Source organism: Podarcis tiliguerta (genome assembly GCF_965153285.1).
Source record: "Podarcis tiliguerta genome assembly, chromosome: 17".
NCBI classification, from domain to species: Eukaryota; Metazoa; Chordata; class Lepidosauria; order Squamata; family Lacertidae; genus Podarcis; species Podarcis tiliguerta.
The window spans coordinates 7,331,284-7,357,444 of record NC_139550.1 but is presented as its reverse complement, the minus strand read 5'-3'; the positions used below and the strand labels follow the sequence as shown (position 1 = coordinate 7,357,444).

Genomic DNA, 26,161 nt, shown 5'->3' with positions numbered 1-26,161 from the left:
GTCCCAATTACATTAATGCTTTAAAAATTACTTTGTCACTTCATTTGAAATAGCCTAACTTGTTTAAAGAACTAATGCATTTCATAATGACCCCTATAATGCTAAAGTAGATGAATTGTAACATTAAACAACATAATTGAGCATTCCCTACACATGGCCAGGGCCAAGAAATGGCTGTTTTAATAGGTACAAATTGCCACAAAGGCACAATTTTCCACTGCGTTAATATGTTTTGATTGGCGATTTAGGTAATAAAAAAGGAAGAGATGAAACTGTTAGAAGTAAGGACAGTATTTATTCCCCCTATAGGTTGAAACTCATGTTTGAAGTACAATATGCAAGCATTTTTTAGAAGTAACATACTCAATTAAACTAACTCATCCTTATCACAGGGACCATGATAATTTGCTATACAGCTTAATCAAACCCCAGGCTAGAGACTAGAAAGAAGTCATAGATCAAAACCTCAAATATAAGATCATGGATGTGAAAAACTAGACTGCTATTGTTAGCTCACTTGCTCTGTATGTACAGCATGATGCGCTATGTGCTGGGCTCATTCTTATAATAGGGATGTTTGCAATGGAATTCTTAAAAAAAAAAAATCAAGTGTCAGCTTAGGTACAGCTGAGTCTCAAGAGGCACTTGAATCTATTAAGCCCCTGGCTTAGTTATCAAGGCCCAGCTATGAACTGGAATATCAAGCCATTTTAGTAAGCTATATCCCATTTAGTTATAAAACCAGTTAACATGTTGAAATGGCTAATTGTAGAGGTAGCCCTTATAAGAAACTTCACACAAAACTATCGGAATTCTTTTGACACTAGTTCAGTGTCAGAGTTAGGGATTTTCTAGAAGTACTCATGCAGTCTAAGAACTTGAATATTGTTAATAGGCTCACTTAAAGATAAATATTAATAAGTTCAAATGGTCCACCTTTCCTATTTAAAGTTGTAGATACTATATATTTTTCTGCCTTTAGTCCAAGAATAATCATGCTGCTTTCAGTTGCATGGTTGCCATTGTTCAAGGTGCCAAGTATTTCCTGTTCACAGCAAGCCTGAACATTCTGATCTTCATCATACATAAGCACTAGGCAGGCTGAATTTTCAACACCTTTCACCCATTAGCCGTGTTAAGATCCTGTATAAAATTAACAGAGCATGTTTGCACAGCGTTCTAGCTAAAGCTGGGGGTGGAGCGGGGGCTTTTACTTTCCAGCACAGGACAGTGTCTTGTGAAGTCTCAACCAGCCACAATACATCCAAAACACACCAACTTATTCTAGGAGCAGATGAATACAAAACTTTAATTTCACATTTTAAACATGAATCATAAATACATGTGCATTACTTTAAAGGGAATATAATTTATAATACTAAACAGAAATCACTGAATACTAAGCCAGTGCGTTTGCACACAAGACACTTACAATGCACAAAATAAAAAAAGCCAGAGCAAAGTGGCTTCTAGTTTCCTTAAGAGGTCATACGGAAATATGAACATCATTCCAACTTGATTGAAGTGTAGCATTTTACTGATTTAAATTTGTTAACTTGATTTAAAAACAACTATGTTTTAAATATTACAGGGATGATGGCAAGTTTGAGAGAAAGTTTAGCAACTTTAGTCCTTCACTCATCCACAACTGACATACAGGGTAAGCAGCACAAGGGGAATCGTGAGGCCATTTTAAGAGGTCTGGCACTGAACACCACCTCTGGGATGATGCTCATCATCTTCATAGGCTTCCCCATTGTAATGTTGTCTTCTTTCCTGAGATGGGTCAAAGTCCACCAACTCTACCTGATCCGCATCTTCAGTTTCTTCCACTTCTTGCCTTGGAGGTAGCAGCTTTTCTAATAGACACAGCTTATCTGAGGAAAGGAAGCCACCCTCTGGAAAGATCACCTGAAATTAGGGCACACTATTAGCGCACCGCATGCATATTACATCTCTAGATAGGTGTGTGTATACAATACGGTTTGGCAGGCAGATATTCGCAAGCAGAAGGCACATTTGCGTAGCTATGTAAATTAATGTCAACTTTTTCTTTTAAAGCACAGTATATTAAACCTCACATGGCAGTATTTTCTAGCATGGGTAGAAGCTGCTTTACTGAATAAATTTCATTTAATCAGTGGCTTTTGACAACTGCATCTTACCTTGAACTCAATGATCAGACGGCCTTTTTCATATGGCCTGCGATAGATGGGCATTCCTTCATTCAGTACACACTTAATATCTCCATGTTTAACAATATGACCTAAGAATCAAAAGGATAAAGGGTTATCCTCCTCAATAAACCTGTTTTTATTGGCATTCTACTACTCTCTGTGCAGAGTAGTAAGACTATTCCCTGTGAAAAATGCTTAAAATTTAATAGATCTAGCAAGGCAAGAGAGAATGAAGATGCCCAAACAACCATGCAGAAGTAGTTATGTCATGCAGAAAAGTGTAGTGAAACTTCACTTTGCACAGATATCACCAAGTATTGGAAGTGGAAACCGGCGAACAGAAGAGATCTTTGCTTACAAATCAAACCAGGATTAATGTTCAGTATTGTATTAAGAGTACTTCCAACATCTATTTGCAAACTTTATTTCCATTTTATCATGTCAAAGAACAGCTGCAAGTGATGGTGACATTTCTCCAAGGCAATAGGAGTCTATCACTGAAATACTATTTGTACACCGCTACACTTTTCTAAGACATTAAGAGCCCTGCAGCATCAAGCCAAAGAACCACCAGAATCCTGATCTCACAGGGCCAACCAGATGGCAGGTGAAAGCTCGCACACAAGACTTGAGTGCAACACCACCCTCCTCACTTGTGGATCTCGGCAGCTGGTATTTCATACTAGGTTTGACATACAGTATTTGTTGTGTCACAAGTCTGTATTCCATAGATCTAAGCGCATTTTATTTTCATGTGATTATTAGCTCAAAATATTACTTGGAAGTTTTACCACCCAAAGTAAGCAATAGGAAAATATACCAAAATACCTGTTCTTAATACTTACCAGGATGAGAAGTAATGATTATGGTTCGATTATCCAGCATTGTAATTGGCTTCTGAAAACCACACAGTGCCTCAACTAGTTGGATATCCATGCTCATGACCAAGTCTTCACCTCGTCTGTAGAGACAAAGAACTATCTGCCACAGGATGCCTTCCAAGTGGTGCTGGGACTACAATTCCTATCAGCCCCCAGCTAGCATAGTCAACAGTGAGGTGTGAGGGGAGCTGTAGTTCAGCAACATCTGGAGGGCACAACACTGGCCGCTCCTGAGTTAAGTTCAAATCCTTAACACAGTTCTGAGAACTTCACTCAGACAGTCTTTACACATTTTGTTGTAGAAGCAACTCTTACTCCTGCAGGACTGGAAGTACCCCATAGTTTATTCTGATCCTAGGGCCTTTGAAGACCCCCAGTTTTAGGGGAGGAGGGGCGGGAAATGCTATTGCAGCTGTCTGTTCTATTTCTTTTTTAAAATGTTTTTTATTAAAGATTTCTTAAGTATACAAAAACAGTGTGGTGCCTTGTTCTTCAAGTTATGATTTCTACAATTCAGTTGCATTTGTTATGAGACATTAATGATACATACAATGTTAGGTTAGGAAGGAAAGGGGGGGGAGTAGTGGGTGGGGTGGTCATGTTTCTATGTCTGTTCTATTTCTAAGTGGTTATAGTTTAATACATTACGTTCACATCCATAGTATCCATTATAGCAAATAATTGCTATAATGGATACTATGGATGTGAACGTAATGTATTAAACTGAAAAGCAACTACATCCAGTCACCCCTGATTTTCAGAGCTTCACCACATCTCCCAAGCCTGCTTTAAAGCAAGTCAGTATCGCCCAGTACAGATGACTATTTTACCAACTAGCAAGGTTTTCTACCAGTTTTCTTATTCGCACCTGTGGTGACAAAAGCATGGCAAAACTGCACCCACCCACCACCATGGATACTAATGCACACTGAAGACTGAGGGTTTATCAAGCAATGCGGCTTCCCTACACTAACCACTTACTATCTCTGTCTTCTATATTAGCAGTCAGTGGGGAAGGTACTCCCAAGCTACAGAATCTTGTGGCTAGATTTGTATCAAGGAACAGCTTGTTTTCAGATTTTTTTCATCAGGCACATCACAGGTAAATCCACAGCTACAAAGGAACCACTGGGAATCAGCTTATGTTCCCAGCGGTTCCTTTGCAGATGTGTCGTGCGTTTGGCACCAAATTTAAACACGAGCCATGGCGGCAAAAGAACAATCAGGAGCACAGTAAACTGTACCTATCACTGTGGTTCATTGAAGGCCTGGTCACTTTTAGATCTGGTACTCCAGCCAAAAGTGATTCCCCACCGCCTCATTTACATCGGTTACTCCTGAAGACCTATAGTAGCTGCCCCATCTCTAAGAGTAATGATTGGATTTTTAACTTTGATCCTTTATGGCTATCCTCACTGAATTATTAAAACCTTATTCTCCAACTATAGCTTCCTCTGATCCAATAAACAAACCCTGAGACTGGCAACATACACATATAAAAACCAGCCCTTACATATTAACATAGTTAAAATTGCTATAGCCGTACGATCACAAATTTACCTTGTAAACAGAGTATGGTCTTTTTGATCCAGGACAATGATAATATCTCCTGGCTCCAGTCCTGGTTCTTGGTCGCCTTCACCATGAAAAGTTATCTTCTGACCATCTTTCATTCCTATTGCAAAAGCACCATGTTAAGATGGAAAAATAGCACAAAAATATCATGGCATTATAGACATTAACAGGTATTACTATTCCTCACAGGCTTTTTGGTTAGGCTTTTTGCATTATGGACTATATTCTACCTGAAGCTCTGCCTGGTTTTTATGCCTTTTAAATTTATTATTTACACACTCAAAGTATTCACTGGAGGTTGGAATCACAATATGACTAATGCTGTACAGCTTTAGTACAAAAGCTTTGGGAAACATATTTAAACTTTTATTAAGGTAGAATAAAAAATGTTTTAATATGTTTCCCAAAGCTTTTGTACTAAAGCTGTACAGAAACACTTATCTTGTCTGTAGGTTGGCTTATTTCACTGCCTTACTTGCAGGTCTGGGGCTTCCAACAGGGCTGCTAAAAGGAACAACTGCATTGTTTTCCATAGAACTATGTTTCTTGACTGTGGAGATTCTCATGCAATTCTTCAACTTATCCAGATCATATCAGGTGTTTGGCTAAATTACCTGCAGGCTACTTGTATTACCAAGTAGGCTGCAATAGCAGCAGCAATTCTTCTGTAACTTTTGTGAGCATTCTCCATACTTGCACCCTCAAAAATAATTGGGTTTAAAACTAGAGACCCAAAATGAGACACATACCTTTATCAATATGAACTTCCAGGATTTTCTTCTCTCTAACAATCTTCCTTCCAGTGCAGCTTTTACACCTGTCCTTGGGACTAATGCGCTCCCCGTGGCCCTGACATTCCATACAGACAGACTGGATCTGCTGAACCATTCCAGGCCCTATCTGATGAATTCTAATTTGCATGCCTGTTCCTCGGCAATTAAGGCAGCATTCCACAGCACCTTTCTTGCCGCCTCGGCCTAGAAAACAGCATCAAAGAAAATAAGCACAAGATCACTACATGCTTATTTCCCTCCCTTTACAACTGCACTGTCTCCAATATGACTTTTCACCTCCCCCATCCCAAAGAACAAAAGTTTATCAGTGTACCTTCACATTTGTCACAAATGACATTCTTCTGTAGAGCCAGTTTTCGCGTTGCTCCATTGTACAAGTCTTCTAGAGTAACTGACAACTGATGGACAACATTTTTACCTGTAAGGAAAGGCACTTTGTTGAGGACCAATATGATTGGCATCTGATTGTATTTCAGTTCAGGTTATGTTTTCCAATATCCATCAAATTCTTGCTTACCAATACATTTTAACTTTTCAAATTCATTTTCTCCAACCTGGGAAGCCATTCTACGGTAAGTTTCAACTATGATCACTGCTAATTGACATTAAGCAAGATCCCTGATCCCACTGTAAGGGAGGGAGTTCTGTGCTGCCTGAGCTAACCAGGGAAAGGTGGATTTCTTGAGAAATGGACAGAACAATCCAAATGGGCTGGGGAGAAGAAACATGGCAGATCTAGCACATCAGGCACATTTACGAAATAGTAATATATTGAACTTAGTGGAACATTTCCAACTAAACATGAATAGCTCACATCAAGTCAGAAAACTCTTTTGGGATGCTATGTAAGTAAGGTGTTTATTGTGTGTTTTTAACAAAACAACAACACTCTTTGTAGCTCAACTTTTATCATTTATATACCTGAAGTTCCACATTAGTAACTTTCAAATATCAGAAACTAGAATTTGAAGCACCTTATAAGTACTACAAATGGACATTTTAATAAAATTTAAGTCCTTAAGATTGGAATTTATTTTAACTGGAGTCACCAAAGCAACTCATGATATTAATAAGGTGCAGCTAAGTGAGTGGGCCACCTTCACTTTCAAATGGAAATCTCATCTGTTCTCTTTGTCCATGCAATCTGCTTTTATTGGTTGAACTACAATCACTTGCATGAACTAGTTCAAAAAAAGTTGGACATTACCTCTCCTTTCTCTTTGCATTCTTCCACCACCTCCAAAGAACATATCAAATATATCCATGGGTGACCCAAAGCTGCTTCCAGTACCACCCTCTTTTATAGCTTGTTCACCACCTTTATCATACAAATCTCTTTTCTTAGGATCAGAAAGTACTTCATAGGCTTGGGAAATCTGTTTGAACTACAAGATTAAAAAGAAAAGAAAAGTTTAACCTCTTTACAGAATATTCACAGATTACCTGTACTATTGTAACATTTCTTTAGCACCACTATCTGAACGTAATGCTCCACAGAAATCCAGCTGGCTATTCAAGACTAAAGTCAGGCCTTTTAAATCATATTTGGAGTCGATGTGAAATTTCTAAAGGTTAAGATGGTCAGCCTTTCCATTTGTGAACCTTCAGAATTTGCAAGGACAGCAGTCATGCTTTTGCATTTAAGCTTTTCAAAGCTTCTTAAAAGCAAGAGACAAAGGTGTTTAGTCTTAAAAAGCCTTGAACCAATCAATGTTCTGATAACCATTTCGCACTATAGAGGGGTTGTTTTGCACAAGAGGCAAAGTAAGTTATAAAATATGAGAAGGTGCACATGTACCAATAGCTTCTCATTTAGCAATATTAGCTCTCTGCTCACCACCTCCAAATTCTAAAGTATGTCACATGCTCAAACTAATAGTATGAAGCAATAGACCTAGATAAGATAAACATGTATCAGTATCAGACTGTTATGCCCATTCTGGGAAGAGGATATGTATTACTGCCTGGATACCAGAATCCAACCCACTCTAAATTCACAGCCATTAGGTACAATACAGACAGGTAGCCAGCAGATAAAGCATGTTTCACAAAACTAATTGGCATAATGTCTGTGGTAGGGAAGGGGCTTGCACACTTGCCTTCTCGCCCTCATTAGGATTCTTATCAGGATGATATTTCAGTGCCAATTTCCTATAAGCTTTCTTCAGCTCCTCTTGGGAGGCATTGGGCTTTACCCCAAGGACATCATAATATGTGGTCTCCTTCACCATGGTTCAGCTGATACCTGCAACATGGAGGGAAGGTTAACACTGACAAATAAGAACATGACAAATACATCAAACAAACACAGTAAGCTAGAGGTATTTCCAGTCTCTCTCATAATTTCAGCATTCCTGTCTCCCAAATGCTTATGAAAGCAAACTCTTTTAGGACTATCAGGCCAATAGCTTTGACCTTAAAAGGGAATTCCCTCACCCCAAGTTAACCAAACTTCTCTGCAAAATAGCAATATGGTACCCCTTGTATACTTCACACTTCCACATGACAATGTGGGCTTCTCAACCCCTCCCCCACCAAACCCCTCAAAAGCACCTTTATTGGCGGGGAAGTGGAAGTTCCACCCCACAACCTTGGCCTCCCCGGCCCCCCACAACCACCTCACAAATTCACACCCAACCTGAGACCACTACAAAAAAATGCCCATCTTTATACAGTGGTACCTCTGGTTACGTACTTAATTCATTCTGGAGGTCTGTTCTTAACCTGAAACTGTTCTTAACCTGAAGCTCCACTTTAGGTAATGGGGCCTCCAGCTGCTGCCATACTGCCGAAGCAAGAGTTCTGTTCTCATCCTGAAGCAAAGTTCTTAACTCGAGGTACTATTTATGGGTTGGCAAAGTCTGTAACCTGAAGCGTCTGTAACCCGAGGTACCACTGCATTTATTAAATCTGTACCCTTCCCTCTGTCTGACGACCACTCTGACGAGACTCTTCCTGCTTCCCCCCTCCCCCAACCCTTCCCCCCCTACAGACGGAAAGCGGGGCGAGCACCAACTCCATGTTTAGGAAGAGAAATCACCCCACAGCTGATCACACACCCCCACACCTCTTTTGTGCTTCGAGGGGCTCTCCTCCTGAGAAGTCCTACCTGGAAAACGGTCACGACCGGCTTCTAGGCAACCCCCCCCCCCCACACACCAACGGCCCAACCAGCCCCCCGTCCTCCCCACACCGCCTCACATTCCCTCCTTAGGGAAAGTTCAGTCACATTTCCGCCCCCCCCCCACGCCATGCCGGCGTCAGCTGACCAGGCGCGCGCCAGATCCCCTCCCCCTCCCCCCCTTTCCTCACACAAGCGGGGAGGGGAGGGGGGTTGGGAGCAGCCGCGCAACTGCCCGCCCGTTCTGTGTGGAAAAGCGGACGTCGGTGGGGTAATTTTTTTGGGGTGGGGAGAAGAGGCTGAAGCGGCCCCTTTCTGGCCCTCACTCACCATACGCTCGCGCCGCCGGCCGAGAATTAAAAAAAAAAAAAAAGATACCACACGAGGTCTAGCGCTTGAGGGAGCCGAGCAAGCAGCCTGCCGCTTCCTCTCACACAGAAGGCAAAAGGCAAGCCGCGACTTTTCTAGAAAGTTCCGAGCCGGTCTCAGCCTAGTCAGTATCCGGGGAGTTTTTTTTTTTTCCTTTCTCAAGAAAGCTCCGCCCATTCCCGGAAGCCCCGCCTCCGGCCTCCTATCACCAACGCTTCTCATTCGGTGGCTTTTCTGCCAAACGGCGACGCGGAAAGCCAGCTCCTCCCCCTCGCGGGCTATTACGTCACCGGAGGGAACTACAAATCCCGCCATGCACCGGAGGCGGCCCTTTATCAGGTCGTGCCCGGCGGTATAAAGGAAGACTACAAGTTCCAAAATGCAACGGGGCTCTCGCTGACAAAGAAACTCGGCGCTGGCAATGGCCGCTGTTCAGGGAACGGTTCCGTTAACTTGCAAGCGCTTGTCCAGGATATCTCATAGAACTGTAGAGTTGGAAGGGTCCCCCGAGGGTCATCTAGTCCCCCCCCCAATCCAATTTGAAACCATACTGGACCCTGCTTGGCTTTGCAAAACATGCTGGCGGTTTTATTGCTGCACAACTTGGTTGGCTTCTGCTACTAATCTTGTTCCTTCCTAGTATGTCGTGCCTGGAGAACATGAGGGTTTTATTTATTTAATAAAATTTATACACTACTTGATTGTAGTGTGTGTAAAAAGTAACTCACAAATGTAAATGGTAATACAGTACTGTACAGTAATTCTATGAGGGCAAACTAGGAGCTAACACAATGTGACAAACATCAGACACAACATAAACATTGTGGACCAGCAGAAGGTGGAGTTTTAAACGCCACTTTTACAGGAAGCTCACGGTATATCCGAAATAGTTACGTAGGAGGAAATTTCAGGAGTAACTTGTCAGGCAAGCTACACCTGCTCGAATACCGTCTCCCACACAAGGATGAAATGTCCCACTTTTACATCTTGCCACCCAACTTCCTAATAAATAGATTTTCCAGTGAAGGACTCTGTGACAAAGCAAAACGAAGTTCCAGCTGATTTCTGTAAACATTTATTACATTTAAATGCGCAGAGGTGTTTTGGAATAAAGAATGGTCTCTCTCTCTCTCTCTCTCTCTCTCTCTCTCTCTCTTTCCTGAGAAGTTACCAGTGTCTACTTGGACTGAACACAGAATTTCTGCCGCGATGTATTGCTTCATCTGCAATCACAATTGTAGGATCTCCTACAACAATTACAACACTAAATTATATCAACATATTTTGCTACTTATACTGCTAATACAGCATACGGAAGTTACGTTACATATAAAATAATAAAAAAGCTGGCTCTTTAAAATTAGCCTGGCAAACCTAAGCCTGCATTTTTTTATTAAGGCTTTGCATTCAACAAGTTAAGCAAAAACAAGGTGCAGAAGAATATTAGTGCAATGCAATCCGCACCATACCTAGGGTGGTCCCCAAACCCTAGGGAAATCCAGCCCCCCCCCCCAGCCCCCATACTGAAAGTTGCTCACGACCAGCTCCATCGAGCGAGCAACTTCCTCCTTGCACTTTGGAGGAGGCTGGGTCCGCCTCCCAGCCGGCGGGCGCAGCGCTGCTCACGCGGAATCGAAAGAGCGGGTTTGATTGGCTACTGGGCAGCAAAGGGAGCTGCTATTGGACAGCGGCGTCCGGGCGGAGGCGGGCGGCGATGGCAGCGTGGAGGTGAGCGGAAGCCCAGGCGCGGGCCGGGCTGGCGGCGGGCAGGAGGAGCCGGGGGCCGGGCGGTGTCGCTGGGGTGTGTTGTGGGAGGCGGGCGACGTACCGAAGGCCGGAAGGGAAGGGAGGGGAGTCTGGAAAAAGGACGAGCATCTCCAGATGGTCCCAATCTGTTGTCATTTTTCCTGCCTCACATTTTGCCCTGCTAGTATGGGGGTGGGGCGTGTCATTTTAGGGGCAGAAACTTAATTTTTGCATTTTTTTTCAGTGGGGGGGGTCTTAAAAATACATTTTCAGGTGTGAGGAATTAAAACCTGTTATTTCTGTGATCGGGCAACATTTCGCTTCCTAAGAGAGTACGCTTGGTGAAGCACATAAACTGCTTTGGGGAAACCCAAGAGTTTAAATGTGACCTTCTGAAGCTGTCAGGCAATGCTAAATAATAATAAAAATACATAATTTAAATGATATTAATATAACGGGCAAGTACTTGGTAATATGCTGCTTGCCAAGCAAAACTGAGTTGTATTAATTTAACCAATGCTTTTGAATTCCCGTGTCATGTTAAAACTTTATTTAGCACCCCTCATTTTGGGAATTGAAAGGTGGAAAATTCAGCACACCCTTTTGTGTGCACTCAGGCAGTGGCTCATTCTGCCCAGAGCCACCCACCCACAATTCCTGATCTGCAGTTGTTTATTTCATGCTGAAGTTCACTGCGCATTGAACTCCTTGGAATTTATTTCTTGGGGGATAGGAACAAAGCTGCAAAGCTTTTATTAGGCCAGCCAAAAAAGTAAGCAGGCCTTCTGAGTTCTTAAGAGCTCTAATATGGGGTAAGTGGTAAGCAGAAGAATAACCTGAAGGAAGGAAGTGGGATTTGAACATACCCACACTCCAAAACGCGGGTGGTGCTGTGGGTTAAACCAGAGAGCCTAGGGCTTGCTGATCAGAAGGCTAGTGGTTCGAATCCCCACGACGGGGTGAGCTCCCGTTCGGTCCCTGCTCCTGCCAACCTAGCAGTCCGAAAGCACATCAAAGTGCAAGTAGATAAATAGGTACCGCTCTGGCGGGAAGGTAAACGGTGTTTCCGTGCACTGCTCTGGTTCGCCAGAAGTGGCTTAGTCATGCTGGCCACATGACCCGGAAGCTGTACGCCAGCTCCCTCGGCCAATAAAGCGAGATGAGCGCTGCAACCCCAGAGTCGGCCACGACTGGACCTAATGGTCAGGGGTCCCTTTACTCTTTACTTTTTCCTTTACCTTACACTCCAAATATCACCCCAAATCATATGCCTATATCTCCAGGAAGCCTCTGTGTCCCCTATAAGTGGTTGTATGCCAATAATCTAGTTTAAAACAATTTTGTGTGCAATTCACTTTAAAGTGTGATGCCCTCCTCTTAACCTTCACATATTGAAAAGGAATGAGGTGCCTAGCTGTGCTCCCTCACCCTGACAATTACCATTTGACCACCCCAAATCATTTATTTTTAATCATACAAAGAAGCTGCTGCACACTGCTTCCCGTTCAAAATATCCACTTGTCCACAAGGCATTGTATTTACTTATTCAGGATTCATTTGCATTTCTGAACTGAGTAAGAAATTGGGAATTATAATGGAAAACCTAAGAATAATCTTTAATTTTGTTCTTGTCCCTTGCTCCCAATTTCTGACGGGCTTTGCAGGCTGAGCCCTGGCTAAAATGAAAGCAAATTAATAACTGTTTCACAATTGAATCTTGTTGAGGGGGAGAAACGATAGACAGTGCATTTGTAAACATGTTTACTTGGAAGTAGGACCCATTGAACCATGGTAGGCATGTTTAGGACTACAGTCACAATTTGTTTGTTTCTATTATCATAGCTGAATTTCTATGAACAGTTACTTCTGCTTAACTGTATTCATTTAGCATTTGCACGTGGCCCTGTGCCATGGTTAATAGTCGCAAGCGAAACTTAGAGCCTCATCAACCAAAAATCTTAAATATGCATGTCAGAGGCATGTTCTCAACCTTGTTCCTGAAGGAATTTCCTTCTGAAGCAATTATCCTGTGGGAGGCCAGAACTAATTTGTGGGTTGCTAGTTGGAAATTACAGGCATACTTCAAAGCTGAGGCTTAATAAATGTGTTAAAGTAGTAAATATTAAAAGTAATGAGATTGTTCTACAGGTTGTATTCAAGTGTATATGTATAAACAACACTGCTACAATGTGCTTGCTTGTCCTTTTAGGATATAAAACTCTGCCTTTTTGTTTATGCATACTTACTTGCAATTAAATCTTACCAGTTTTAATATGACATTTTTAGGTAAACAGTTGAGGTTTGATTGGCCTTGTGCATGTAATATTTGAAACTATTCTGTATCTTAATGCTATTTCTGCACTGTTGAAGTATTTGTGTTCTGTAAGTCTCGGTTTTCTTCTACCTGCAGAGAGATTGAATTCTAAATATTATTTCATTTTTGTTTTATTTTTGACATTTATATGCTGCTTAATGATTTGCATTTCTAAGCAGTGTGCATAAAAACAGTCCATAGAAAGTGGGGTGATAAAACAACAAGAATTCATAACAGAACAAAACACTACCTTAATATTCCCTCTGGGGCAAGAAAGTCTCAGTCATGTGCCTTAGTCAAATTCAGCAAGGAGGGTGCCTGTCTAATCTCAGTTAGACAGGGAGTTCCACAAGCTTGCACCCACTACGCTGAATGCAAGATTAAGACCTATCCAATGAGCACTGTAAAATAAAATATAGATTTTATGGAAAACGTGTGGCTCGCTTGTTCCCAAGCTGAATTTAAGATTCATTTAGTAAAACTGAGTATTTATTTTTTCCCTTCTTTCTTTTCTCCCTTGAGCACAATGCGTGTGTGCTGGCTTGTGAGCAAAGATAGAGCCTGTCAGCGAATTAAACTGCCACATTTAGAAATGGTGATGCTAGGGCGTGGGCCCGAAACGGAGATAACAGACAAGAAGTGTTCCCGAAGACAAGGTAAAGTGGAGATGAAGGTTGCAATCCTAAACATACTAGGGAGTAACTCCCGCTAAACTCAGTAGTCCTCACTCCTGAGTAAAAATGCTTAGGATTGATTTCTTTTGGTGAAGCGTCATAAGTCATTTGAAGCTAAATAGTTTGCAGGGGGTGCTGCTATAGGGCTAAAGGAGAGGCTAAAAGACTGAGAGCTTCCACTAAACTTCCTAGGGCTGTGGTCCTAACCCCCACGTGCAAAATGTTAAGACTTATTTCATAGTAGGCACAGTTAGGATTGTGCTGTTGGTAATACAGTCCTACCTTGGATCCTGATCCTGGAAGTGAGTGTTTGTGAACGTTCTTTGGAACCTGAACGTCCAACGGGGCTTCCGCGGCTTCCGATTGGCTGCAGGAACTTCCTGCAACCAATCAGAAGCCGCACTTTTGTTTCTGAATGTTTTGGAAGTCGAAAGGACTTCCGGAACGGATTCCTGCATTCCTACAACTGCATTAGGAAGGTGACACAGACCTCTGTTTGCCACATCAGAATGAGAAAACCAACATGGATCACCACAAGAAATACTTTGAACACTCTGAAGAACTAATGCTAAGTAACATTAAAACCTCCAAAATCCTCTACATTTCGCAGAACAAAATAGAAGCACGGGAAGTTGCTTTATATAAACAGACTAAGAGGCAGAGGTGCTGGACTTCCCCTTTCCACCAACGGCACCTGATTTGGCACACAGAGTTGGTGGAGAAGTCAATTCGTCACAACAAGCTTGTTTGTAGAGTCGCAGTGCCAGGCCAACTGATAAAAATATGGTTCCTGTACATGTCTTGCAGAAATAAAATATTAGCAGTGACTCCTGCAATGCAGGGGTTGGGCTAGATAACTCTTCCAACTGTGAAATTTTATGAATCAGACCATGAACCCATTTAGCTCAGTAATATCTACATAGACTAGCAGTGACTCCGGAATTTCACCGGTTTCTCCCAACCCTACGTGTAGACGTTGGGGATTGAACCTGGGAAATGAGGTGCCAGAACTCATATGTTGATAAAAGTGCCATGGGCAGAAAAACAAACAGACACAAAAAGAGAGAGATGCCAGTACTTTATACCAGTAAATAATGTCTTAAAAATGCACTGCTTATAATACACCTGTTCTCTATAAGTTTAGATTCCCACCTGCACGTTGCAAAAAGGTATTTCCTTTTTTGAACATCATATTCTGCAATTGTCTGCCTTGCATTGGATCTTCGCACAGGATGTATTAGCAAACCTGTGCTATAAAAAGCATGTAAGTCGGGAGAATGCTTGATCTGGTTGCCTTTGTTACAGAGCAACACAATCAGTTCACCAACATTTACTGTCTGGATTGATATGGGAAACAACACACTGACATTTTGCACCCATAACTTCTAGAGAGGGCGGGCTGGAGCTGAAATCTGAAGTGTGTGTACGCTGATAAAGTTTGGAAAAGGCATTTCCCCCCCTCCCTAAAAAAAGGCGTAGCAAGAATGGGTGTTTTGCTGCAACAGGCACTAGACTATAAGGGCCACCCCCAGTAAATAGGGAGAAGCGGAGAGATGGGTTGGATCCAGCGCCACATGCCCAGAGTTCCATGTGTTACAGTGGTGCTTCCACTTATCCCTGTGCGCCCATCAGAATCTCAAAGCAGGCAAATCTGCTCTGGAGGGTCCTTCAGTCCTCCGGAACAGATGTGAAACAGATGGAGTGAAAGACTGGGCATCAGTAAAGTGTGATCGCACTTCATGGAGTCATATACTCCTGAGCTTAATTTATTTTCCAGGCTAGTGGAGCAGGCCTTGATTTTCACGGCTCATGAATAAGTTGATGGACACCTGCCGCTTACTTTCTAAATTTAGGAAAATTAAATTAAGGTGTTTGCTCTTTGGGATCAACCTGTCCTCCGTCCCCGGTCCTTTCTGGTTAGTATACCCTTCAGCATAAAATGTTGGGGCATGGGGGGGAGGCCTAACGTCACTCTCTGTCACTTTTCTTTTCAGTACAGCTAAAAGCAGACTGCAACAAAGGGTATGTCCAGGTTAAACAGGTATGTCCTTTCCTTCGCACGCAGGAATGCTGAGAGCACTTTGTGAAGCTTAAGTGGAAGGGCAGAAATGCTTGTGTCCCACGGTTTATGCCAGTTTCATCTGCTTTGAAAGCATAACTTCGCTTTGCACCCAGAAATCCAAAAGAGCTTTGGGCGGCGCTTTCAGAGGTCAAGGGCTATCACTGTCCTCGCCAACCTATGTTTTTGGACTACAACTCCCATCATGCTGGCTGGGGCTGATGGGAATTGTAGTCCAAAACATCTGGAGGGGGCACCAGGTGGATGAAGGCTGGTCTAAACATTATATGTAATGAGCCCGTCACTGAGTTCTTAATTCCCCCTTTTCTGTCCGTTCCCTCTTTTGCCACAACCCATGTTGGTGCATGCCGCTCCGGCGGGAAGGTAAACGGCGTTTCCGTGTGCTGCTCTGGTTCGCCAGAAGTGGCTTAGTCATCCTGGCCACATGACCCGGAAGCTGTCTGCGGACAAACGCCGGCTCCCTCGGCCTATAGAGCGAGATGAGCGCGCAACCCTAGAGTCGGTCACGACTGGACCTAATGGTCAGGGGTCCCTTTACCCTTTACCTATGTTGGTGCATCCTTTGGAAAAAGAAATGGAAGTGAAATGAATAATGCAAAGCTTGCAAATATAGGCTCATTTCCTGGGTTTCCGTGGTACTGAAGATAGATGTGAGATATTTTCAGTTGCTACATATGGTCCTGCTGAGTGCGGAAAAGGCAGCGTATCTGCTGCTGATCAAAGACGTGGCGTTGTTTTCCCCTTTTCCCCCGTGGAAGGTTACTCTTTTGAATAAATGCAGCATTGCAGTGGCTGCAGCTGCGAGTGAATTAATTCAACCATCTTTTCCCAACAAAGTGTAGGAAAATAAGTGGGGGGGGGGGGACTTCCATTACTCATTGCCCTGTTTCGAAACAATTTTATGCCAGGTTTGGAGCAGATTGAACAACTTCACTCACATTCAACCCATGTCTTTTAAGTCCCACCTATTAGCTAAGTTATCTTTAGAAAACTCGGCTGTTTCCGCCTTCGGAAACTGACCTCTTTGTCAGCCTAGACTTCTCTGCCATTCTCACAACTCTGGCGGGTCATTGCCTAGGCAACCATAGTGGCAAGCAGCCATATGGTACTTGACCTGAAGGAAGGAGACCTGGGGAAAATGGAAGCTGCTTCTTTCTGGCTACAGGAAAAGGGTGGCCTGCGAGGGGCTGCTAGCAGAATTTTCCTTGTGTTTTGTTTGGGTCTGACTAAAGGTTGATGAGGCAATCTTTAGATGTTTCAGGGAGGGGCTTAGTTCTCTGACCAGGAGTTGACTTCAGTGAAGGAGGCAGAGTTTAAAAATAAAGCCAAAGATGTACCATTCTCCCCCCCCCCCCACCTCTCTTTTTTTTGGAAATAGTTTTGTTATTTTGTAAAAGTTCATATAAAGTGTACAGCCTGCAGACACAGAATGCATGAGGGAAATAACATGACTCAATCAAGAGCAGAGAAGGAGAAGAAAAGAAAAAGTACCCAGATTATTGGTCAGTTCCAACATAACCTTTCTACAATGGGAAATGAGTTGGGTGGCCCATCTCTGCGTTGTTATTAACATAAGAAATCAGTTGAAACCAAATCTCACCAATATGGTTTTTTTTTAGAAGCATTCCTAATCACCAGCAATGATGAGTACCGTATTTTTCGCTCTATAAGACGCACCAGACCACAAGACGCACCTAGTTTTTGGAGGAGGAAAACAAGAAAAAAAATATTCTGAATCTCAGAAGCCAGAGCAGCAAGAGGGATCGCTGCGCAGTGAAAGCAGCGATCCCTCTTGCTGTTCTGGCTTCTGGGATAGCTGCGCAGCCTGCATTCGCTCCATAAGACGCACACACATTTCCCCTTACTTTTTAGGAGGGGAAAAGTGAGTCTTATAGAGCAAAAAATACGGTAAGTCGTTCTGAAAGAGCGATATTCCGTACATTGCGAAACCAGGAACCTTGGGAAGGACATATCCCACCCCCACCCCCCTTTCATTCATTGTGAGCCTCTTTATTACCTTGGGCTGGCTTTGGATTTTATTGGCACTGAGATCCAGCAACACTGTCTCCAGTTGAGTGGAAATAACCCACATCACATGGAGCAAACATTTCACTATGTGCTAACGTTTCACTGACTTTATAGGTAACAAAAGTGATTTATTGCTTTGCCCAACCAGTTTCTAAGACCTACCCTGCTTGGCGGAAGTGTATTTCACTCTGCTTCCTTTTCATAAAGTGGCTTTCATCCAGAATTCATACCCGTCTGAGAGGAATAGCCAAAGTAAGCTGAATTTATCTGACCCCCCCCCCTTTGTTCCTTGTAAGAGGCGTACAGTACTATCCTATACAATCAACAGAGAACTAAGCCTCATTCCATGGGACTTACTCCCAGGTACATATGCATAGGACTGAAATCTTAGTCTAGACTGAAGTCGATAGAAGGAAGGTCGATGAAGGTCTATAGGCTGAGGAACCCCTCCTTCCCACTGCCGGCACCTATGCCCCGTCCCCTGCAAAAGCCTCTCCAGAGGGCTGCCCTGTGAACAATAGGGTGGGGCACAGGGGGCTGCTGCAGGGAGGGGAGGGGTCCCAAAATTGGGAAGAGCATGCTCCACTTCATATTGTTCAGGAGGAGCCCCATTTCTTTCCATAGAGGCTTTGGGGGGGTGGGGTTAGGCAGGTGAATGCATCAGGGAAGAGGGAACAGGCAAATTTATTTCCATGAACTGCTTTAAGTTAACATATCACAGGATCCAACACAATATTCCTTTCTAAAGTTTCATACTGTTGTAGCAAATGTGTTGGATCGCCTACGACAAAGTAGACTTGTTCATCCCACTTGTGGTCTACTGCTAAAATGGCCAGGTTGGCAGTCGTCCGGGTGTGTAAGAAATACTACGTGTCCTTCCATGGATGCCGTATTTAGGGGTGTGAAAGTTCTGGTTCAGTGGCAAAACACCAATTCGGGCATTTTCTTTTGCTCCATAGATAGGAGTCAACCCGACCAGCATTGACCTAGTGGATATTGGCAAGGACCAGGAAATTAAACTGAAGCCAGGACAAATTCTCCATATCGTCAACAATCTGTACCCGTACACCGTGCAGTTCGCGGAGGAAATGGGGGCTTGTGGTGGCAAGGAGACGGTGGAGCCTAAAGGGGGGAAACGACCACAGGATGAACTTGAGACGGGTGGCACAGAAAGCATGCCAGGCAAACACGCAAAAATGGAGCAAATGGCCCCTCAAGCCTGCGATTCCAGCTACAGCAGCAGTTCTGTTTCTTCAGGTGGAAGCTCTGTCAACAAAAAGGTGAGCCAGGAAATATTGGTGGTAACCCCTGTTGTAGCACAAGTGGGTGCGTGAAGCCGGTGAAGCTCTCCTTTCACTGCAGGACTCGAGCGGTAGGTGAGATAACATTAGGGCCTTATCTACATTACAGGCTTAAATTGGTGCAATGGTCATTTACTGCTCTGTCCTTGGAGTTGCACTTCAATGAAGTGGAATTAAAGGCTTCTCAGCATCCTCGCCCAAGCAGTCCCTAGAAATCTTTGAGGGGAGATATAACACTGTGACGGGTATAATGACCCTGTTGATGTGTCGGCAATGTAGATCTTAGTACACTCACGCCTCGGGTTACAGACGCTTCGGGTTGCGTGATTTCAGGTTGCACACCGCACCGAACCCGGAAGTACCGAAACGGGTTACTTCCGGGTTGCGGCGCATACACAGAAGCGCTAAGTCGTGCTTTGCACATGCGCAGAAGCGCTGAATCGCGACCCGCGCATGCGCAGACGCGGTGCTGTGGATTGCGGACGTGCATCCTGCACAGATCACGTTCGCAACCTGAGCATCCACTGTAGGGGCAAAGGCTGTGCAAGACCTTGATACTGGGGCTTGACTTTTGGGTTTGCAGGGCAGGTGTAGAACATTGAACAGTGCTGCCAGACCTCCCAGTTTGGGACCTCCCAGTTTGGTAATTGGTGTTCCCGACTAGATCAGGGATTGCCTGTCAGTCGCACATTCAAATAGGGCAAGGTGTGTGTGTGTGTGTGTGTGTGTGTGTGTGTGTGTACCTGTAGTCTTCCAAATGATATATATTGGACTGTAGCCTCCATCACCCATGACCACTGGCTATCCTGCCTGGGATTGATGGGAGCTGGAGTCCAGCAATGTGTGGAGGGCCATAGGTTCCACACCCAGGACCCTGACATCGTGAAACGGGGGCAGACAGAACGCACCGTCTGAGTTTCTGCTAATCTTCATCAAAGTACTGCTGCATTTTGGACTATTTGCCTACTACTGTTGCTCCCAGGAACGACCTGAGAGTTACAGATATGTTGGCATTCAGTGCTCTTTCAGAATGCAATCAGAACCACAAGTGTCTCCTACAGCTATTTTAGCTATGTGACTTGGCTCTTTTAGGCTGCAGTCTTAAGCATACTTAACTAGGAAGTGTGTCCCGTTGAACGTTTCCAGACTCATTTTATCAGAGTTCCTGTGTTTTGTCCTATAGCCATGTTTGGAGTACTGGGCTCAAGGTCTGAAGGTCTCCATGCAAAACCCAGATATGCAGGTAAGGATCTCATTCCTAACTTGGGTCACCGTGGTGCCTGAGGATATATGCTCCATGATAGCAAAATCAGTGCAAGACTGTAGGACTTCTGTGTCTCTCTGCTAGGTCTACAAGGATGAAAAGGCTGTAGTTATAAAGGACAAGTATCCGAAAGCTCGCTATCACTGGTTAGTGCTGCCGTGGCAATCCATCTCTACCTTGAGTAAAGTAAATCAGGAGCATCTCGAACTTCTGGAGCACATGCATGCCCTTGGAGAGAAGGTCATCCAGCAGTGCCCTGACAAAGACAGCTTGCACTTCAGACTGGGCTACCATGCCATTCCCAGCATGAGGTAATCCATAATTGTGTTCGGACTGGGTTGTGCCCTGTTGGTTCAGGGCGAAGGCCCATTGTCATGGACCGGCTGGATGCAGAGGAGTGGTGGGAGGAATCAGCCGGAGGGAAGAAGACTCGGAACCAGGGGATTGGTGGTGGGATGACAAGGAGTAGTCAGAGGGAGAAGAGGGAGCAGACTGAGAGGAGGAGGTGTCGGAAGCTGAAGAGGTAACAGGGTTTAGTGAGCAGGAAGAGGCTGTGCCAGAAAGCAGCCCAGAAGCAGAGGCTGGAGAGGGGTGAGGCTAAAAGACAGAGATAAGGCAGATAGCTGAAGAAGCCAGGGGGTCTCCCCCTCCTGCTGTGATCAGTTCCTCTCCTTCCTGGTCTCTCAGTACTAGGAGAGGTATGAAGAGAGTAGAGCAAAGAGAGACTTGGGGAAGGACCCAGGGGAGCAGGAGATTTAGGGAACTATGGTAAGGTTACCAGACTTTTTTCAATAAATCTGGGGACACTTTCAACTTCTTACTAGTTGAAGCAACACCCTAGTGGTCCTGGGCCCTAAGGAAGTTAGATTGGCTTCAACCAGAGCCAGGGCCTTTTCAACTCTGGCTCCGGCCTGGTGGAACGCTCTGTCTCATGAGACCAGGGCCCTGCAGGATCTGATTTCTTTCCGCAGGGCCTGTAAGACAGAGTTGTTCTGCCTGGCTTTTGGCTTGGAATTAACTTGATCCGCTCCCCCTCTTTCTTTTTCCTTTTCCTTCTGTGATGGAACTCCTACTAAGGGACTTCCCTGGCTTTTTTTCTGGCCCACGTAGGACCAGTCTGGATAGTTAGCCTTGGTGAAGACGTTTTCATCCCCCAAAAGGTTTTTGAGTTTCTGCTGAAATGAGGCTGCATTTTAATGTTGTATTTTAATCTTGTTTTTTAAGTTGTATTTCAATCAATAGTTTTATATTTGGTGTTAGCCTCCCTGAGCCCGGTCTTGGCTGGGGAGGGTGGGGTATAAATAAAAATTATTATTATTATTACTATTAATAGATGGATTTTGTCAGGGGACTGATTTGTAAATCTGGGGACTGTCCCCAGGGAACAGGGACATCTGGTAACCTTCAGGTATGGGAAAGTGGGGACCTTCAGTCCCCACAACCAGTGGCGTAGTGTGGGTTGTCAGCACCCAGGGCAAGGCAAGTAATTTGCGCCCCCTAACCCGTGGATTTGCGCCCCCTAACCCTAACCCCCAGATGTTGCACCCGGTGCGGCCGGCCCCCCCTGCACCCCCCCACGCTACGCCACTGCCCACAACTGCCTCATAGGGGCAAGATCTACTGGGACGAGTTGCTGGGCTCATTAGGCCTGGCTTACTGAGTTGGCCTTGTTTACCTTGAATAAAGAGTTAACTTCCCTGATGCCGTGTGAGTTATTGCTGGCCCTCCCCTGCTGCCCATCTGGTTCAGCATCCTGGTCTCACAGTGGCCAACTAGATGCCCTTGGGAAGCCTGAAAGCAGGACAGGAATGATAGAGCCTAGCAGCTTGTATTCACTGGAGGTAGTAAGGTAAAGGGACCCCTTACTGTTAGGCCCACTCGTGGCTGAGTCTGGGTTTGCGGCGCTCATCTTGCTTTATTGGCCGAGGGACCCGGCGTACAGCTTCCGGGTCATGTGGCCAGCATGACTAAGCCGCTTCTGGCGAACCAGAGCAGTGCACGGAAACGCCATTTACCTTCCCGCCAGAGTGGTACCTATTTATTTACTTGCACTTTGACGTGCTTTTGAACTGCTAGGTTGGCAGGAGCAGGGGCCGAGCAACAGGAGCTCACCCCGTCGCGGGGATTCGAACCGCCGACCTTCTGATCGGCAAGTCCACAGCACCACCCGCGTCCCATACTGGAGGTAGTACACAGCCACAAACACCAGGGCTGCCCAGGCACAGACCCTGGAGACAACTGGGGGTGGAATTCAGCGTAGTGGAGCCTGCAAGCGGTGAACAAGGTCCACTCTCACAAGATGACTTCTCCCTCTCCTCCCCTTGCGAGTCCCCCAGGGTTTCCCCCAACTCTCAAGAGCAGATTTAGAGGGTGCGAGGGGGGAGGTGAAGGAGGGGGGAATCCCATGGCAAGTGGACTTTGATCCTCTCACCCAGCAACTTGGTTAAATCCCATTCTGTAAATTTAATTCTGGCAACTGGCAGGTCCCCAACATGCTCTCCCAGGTGCCCACTGGAGAGAATGCCCGCCTGGGGACGCTTGCTCCCTCCTGCAGATTTGGTGCATAACAGAGGGGTTGTGTAGCACATGGCTGGTTTCTTACTTTGCCCCACACGTGTCCACAGTAAGGAAGCTGCAAACAATGAAAAATAATGGTTGGCTCCGGCGACACACCAGAGTTTGTCCACCCTTGAGAATGCTTGTGCAAAAGCTGTGTTTCTGCCACTGCTGCTATTTTGGATCCAGCACGTTCCACAAGTTTACAGGCCAGATTTAGCCCACTCACTGTTTCTCTTTTTCTGTTCTAAATTTGTGAAGTGGGAGTAGAAGGGACTTATTTCAGAAGGCCGCAGTGACAACACACAGCATAATTAAAGTATGCTTGCCGTAAGGCATTCTGCACATTACGGCAAGCTCTAAAAGTGCTTCATTGTAATCATTAGGTCTGTTGGTCAATTAAGGATTTGTTTATTTTTCAGTTGAGAAGTAATCTTGTTTTATAACCAGATTAACTTGCTTGTTAATTGACTAAATCAGTTTGTGGAGTACCAGAACCTCAGTTATAGGTGCTTTTTGAAATATGTAAGTATGAGATGCTGTAAACAAATTTCCTACCTTTTGTTAAAAGGAAAAGCCATCTTTAACAATTTGTTCATTACCTGTTACAGCAACATATAACACACATCCTTGTTGCGCTGTTTTCTCAGCCAGCTGCATCTTCATGTCATCAGCCAAGATTTTGATTCCCCGTGCTTCAAAACCAAGAAGCACTGGAACTCTTTTACAACAGAGTACTTCATAGACTCCAAAGGTAAAAAAAACAAACAACCCTGAGCCATCTCTTCTAAAATTACTCTTTATTTGTGAGTGTCTGTTTATTTGTCTGTCTTTGGACTTTGTTTTCTCCAAAAAACCTAGCCATGACCGCATCTTTCACATGCAGATTAAGCAGGTGGGAGGGTGTCTGATTTTAACATAAAAGCAGGCATGCAGGTGTCGTGAACTGAACCCTCCCCTCCAGGTACCGTATTTTTCGTTCTATAAGACGCACCTAGTTTTTGGAGAAGGAAAACAAGAAAAAAATATATTCTGAATCTCAGAAGGCAGAACAGCAAGAGGGATCGCTGCGCAGTGAAAGCAGCAATCCCTCTTGCTGTTCTGGCTTCTGGGATAGCTGCGCAGCCTGCATTCGCTCCATAAGACGCACACACATTTCCCCTTACTTTTTAGGAGGGGAAAAGTGAGTCTTACAGAGCAAAAAATACGGTACTGCTCTGCTCCGATACTACAACTGAACTGGCCTAGGACAAAAGGGAAGAGACCTCTCAAACACCTGCCTCTTAAGATAGCCACAACCTCCTCGTTTTATATGTGAATAGGCCAGGTGGGATTAAACAAATGTGGCTGCAGCTATCGTGTCAATTTAGCCTATATTGCAGGATTATTCTAAAACAAGTTTCCTGGATGATCCCTTCACATTTTCATATGCATGCAGCTGTAGTAATGACTCTAGGGTAAGCGTCGAGAACCTTTGACACTCCAGATGTTGCTGGACTACAACTCCCTTGACTGCTAGCTCAAGGTCATGCTTGCTAGGGCTGATGGGAGTTGTAGTTCAGCAATATCTGGAGGGCAAAAGTTCTCCACTCCTGTTCTAGGGGGGCATGTTGTTTAGTCAATTAGCCGTGTCCGACTCTTTGTGACCCCCTGGACCAGAGCACGCCAGGCACTCTCCTGTCCTCCACTGCCTCCCGCAGTTTGGTCAAACTCATGCTGGTAGCTTCGAGAACACTGCCCAACCATCTCGTCCTCTGTCGTCCCCTTCTCCTTGTGCCCTCCATCTGCTCCTTTTCCCTTATGGGGTATCCAAGCTTATAGAGTCCTTAAGTGGGTTCCCTATTGGTAGGAGAAAATAACAGAGGCCAACCAGAGAATACTGGGAAGCAAAGCAGCTAGTAAGCCTGATCTTTATTAAAACTGTTGCAGCACGGTTCTCACTCACCATATGCAGGAGGGAGGAGGAACCCAGAACAATGACATGCAAGCCCTTATCTAGACTTTTGAAATTGCCCACCCTGTAGTTCAAGACCACCCCCAAAACAACATACATACATCACTGAAGGAGGCGGTCTACAACAGAAATCCTGTCTGCCAGGATACCTGACAATGGCCAGTGATTGCTTACTTGGGCAGCCTGGCCATTCTTTCGTGATGGTAAATACTTTAATTCCTGAATCCAGGTCACAGGCTCACCCTATTAACACACAAAGATGCCCTACAGACAGGTAAGCAAAAGACAATGGAGAGGTTTCCCCATTTCCTACCTCCTTGCAGAGAAACATTTGAAATCAATTTGGGGGAGTCAAAATGGTTTCAGGATTGTTCTCCGGTACTATTTCAGACACGTGGTTTACATACTTATGTATGTGTTTGCCTTGTAAATTGATGAACATTTAATTTATACATTTGAGACCTTAAATTATTATAACAATCAAGCAGCTGTTTGCACCAGCGGAATGTCATAAGAGGGAATCAATTCCCAGTGGCGTAGCGTGGGTTCTCAGCACCCGGGGCAAGGCAAGTAATTTGCGCCCCCTAACCCATGGATTTTAGTAGGGGCAGAGAGCTGCGAGTGTGAGCGCGCCCCCCCCAGATGTTGCGCCCGGTGCGGCCGGGCCCCCCTGCACCCCCCCACGCTACGCCACTGTCAATTCCCTCCCATTCAGAGCTAAGTGTTGGCACATGTTTCCTAACTTTAACAAAACAGATGTGGCCGAACCTGTAATCTCAAATAAAACATTTCTGTCTCTCCTCTCCCCCACCCCAATTTCCAGATCTGATTGCGATGGTGAAGAAGAAAGGGAGAGTAACTGTAGACAAGGACGTTGCCAAACTCCTGAACCTGCCTCTAAAGTGTCACGTGTGCAAACGGCAGCAACCCAATATCCCCCAGTTAAAAGAGCACCTGAAGGAACATTGGCCAAAATAAGATGAAGAACTGCTCTTCTGATCCGCTTGCTACATTCTACTGATTGTTGGGTTAACCGAATCCCAAAGTTGACATGCTCATTTTAATTTAAAGTCCATACCAAGTTGCTTATTAAAATGCCCACTAAGGCGCAAGTATTTAGAATGGCCGAGCCTGCTTTAGTGTGAGAGATTGTGGAGCGGCCTGGGGGTGGCTTGTGATGTCTCTGGCAGCGCATGGTGTTCTTGGGTAGGTGGAACCAAAAGGAGTAGCCTCAAACCCTTTCTAAAGGGTATTTATCTTTTGGAGCGGGTGGGGTTGGATGGAAATCAAACTGGGTTTTATCTTGTGACCAAAATCTCTTCCCCTT

General features: G+C 44.7%; 2 protein-coding genes across 6 annotated transcripts; one reads left to right on the top strand and one right to left on the bottom strand.

The window, feature by feature from the left end:
* Window positions 1-275: 275 nt before the first annotated feature.
* Window positions 276-9,155, bottom strand: DNAJA1 (DnaJ heat shock protein family (Hsp40) member A1). The gene is made up of 9 exons (XM_083420407.1): window positions 8,879-9,155; window positions 7,527-7,672; window positions 6,635-6,812; window positions 5,741-5,845; window positions 5,383-5,610; window positions 4,619-4,733; window positions 3,023-3,138; window positions 2,166-2,266; window positions 276-1,911 (listed from the first exon to the last, which is right to left on the bottom strand). Exons 2-9 carry the CDS (start codon window positions 7,656-7,658, stop codon window positions 1,693-1,695), a joined length of 1,194 nt encoding a protein of 397 aa, XP_083276533.1. The 5' UTR covers window positions 7,659-7,672; window positions 8,879-9,155; the 3' UTR covers window positions 276-1,692.
* A 1,390-nt stretch (window positions 9,156-10,545) lies between these two features.
* Window positions 10,546-25,956, top strand: APTX (aprataxin). 5 transcript variants are annotated; one of them, XM_083420508.1, is made up of 8 exons: window positions 10,546-10,645; window positions 13,500-13,633; window positions 15,646-15,692; window positions 18,719-19,039; window positions 20,244-20,303; window positions 20,409-20,635; window positions 23,531-23,634; window positions 25,658-25,956. In XM_083420508.1, the coding sequence occupies exons 1-8, from the start codon at window positions 10,632-10,634 to the stop codon at window positions 25,810-25,812; spliced, it is 1,062 nt and encodes a 353-aa protein (XP_083276634.1). In that variant the 5' UTR covers window positions 10,546-10,631; the 3' UTR covers window positions 25,813-25,956. The 5 variants fall into 5 exon arrangements, with proteins under 5 accessions (XP_083276634.1, XP_083276637.1, XP_083276636.1 ...); XM_083420510.1 differs by lacking the exon at window positions 10,546-10,645 and adding an exon at window positions 10,660-10,718; XM_083420509.1 differs by lacking the exon at window positions 10,546-10,645 and adding an exon at window positions 10,660-11,475.
* The last annotated feature ends 205 nt before the right edge of the window (window positions 25,957-26,161 follow it).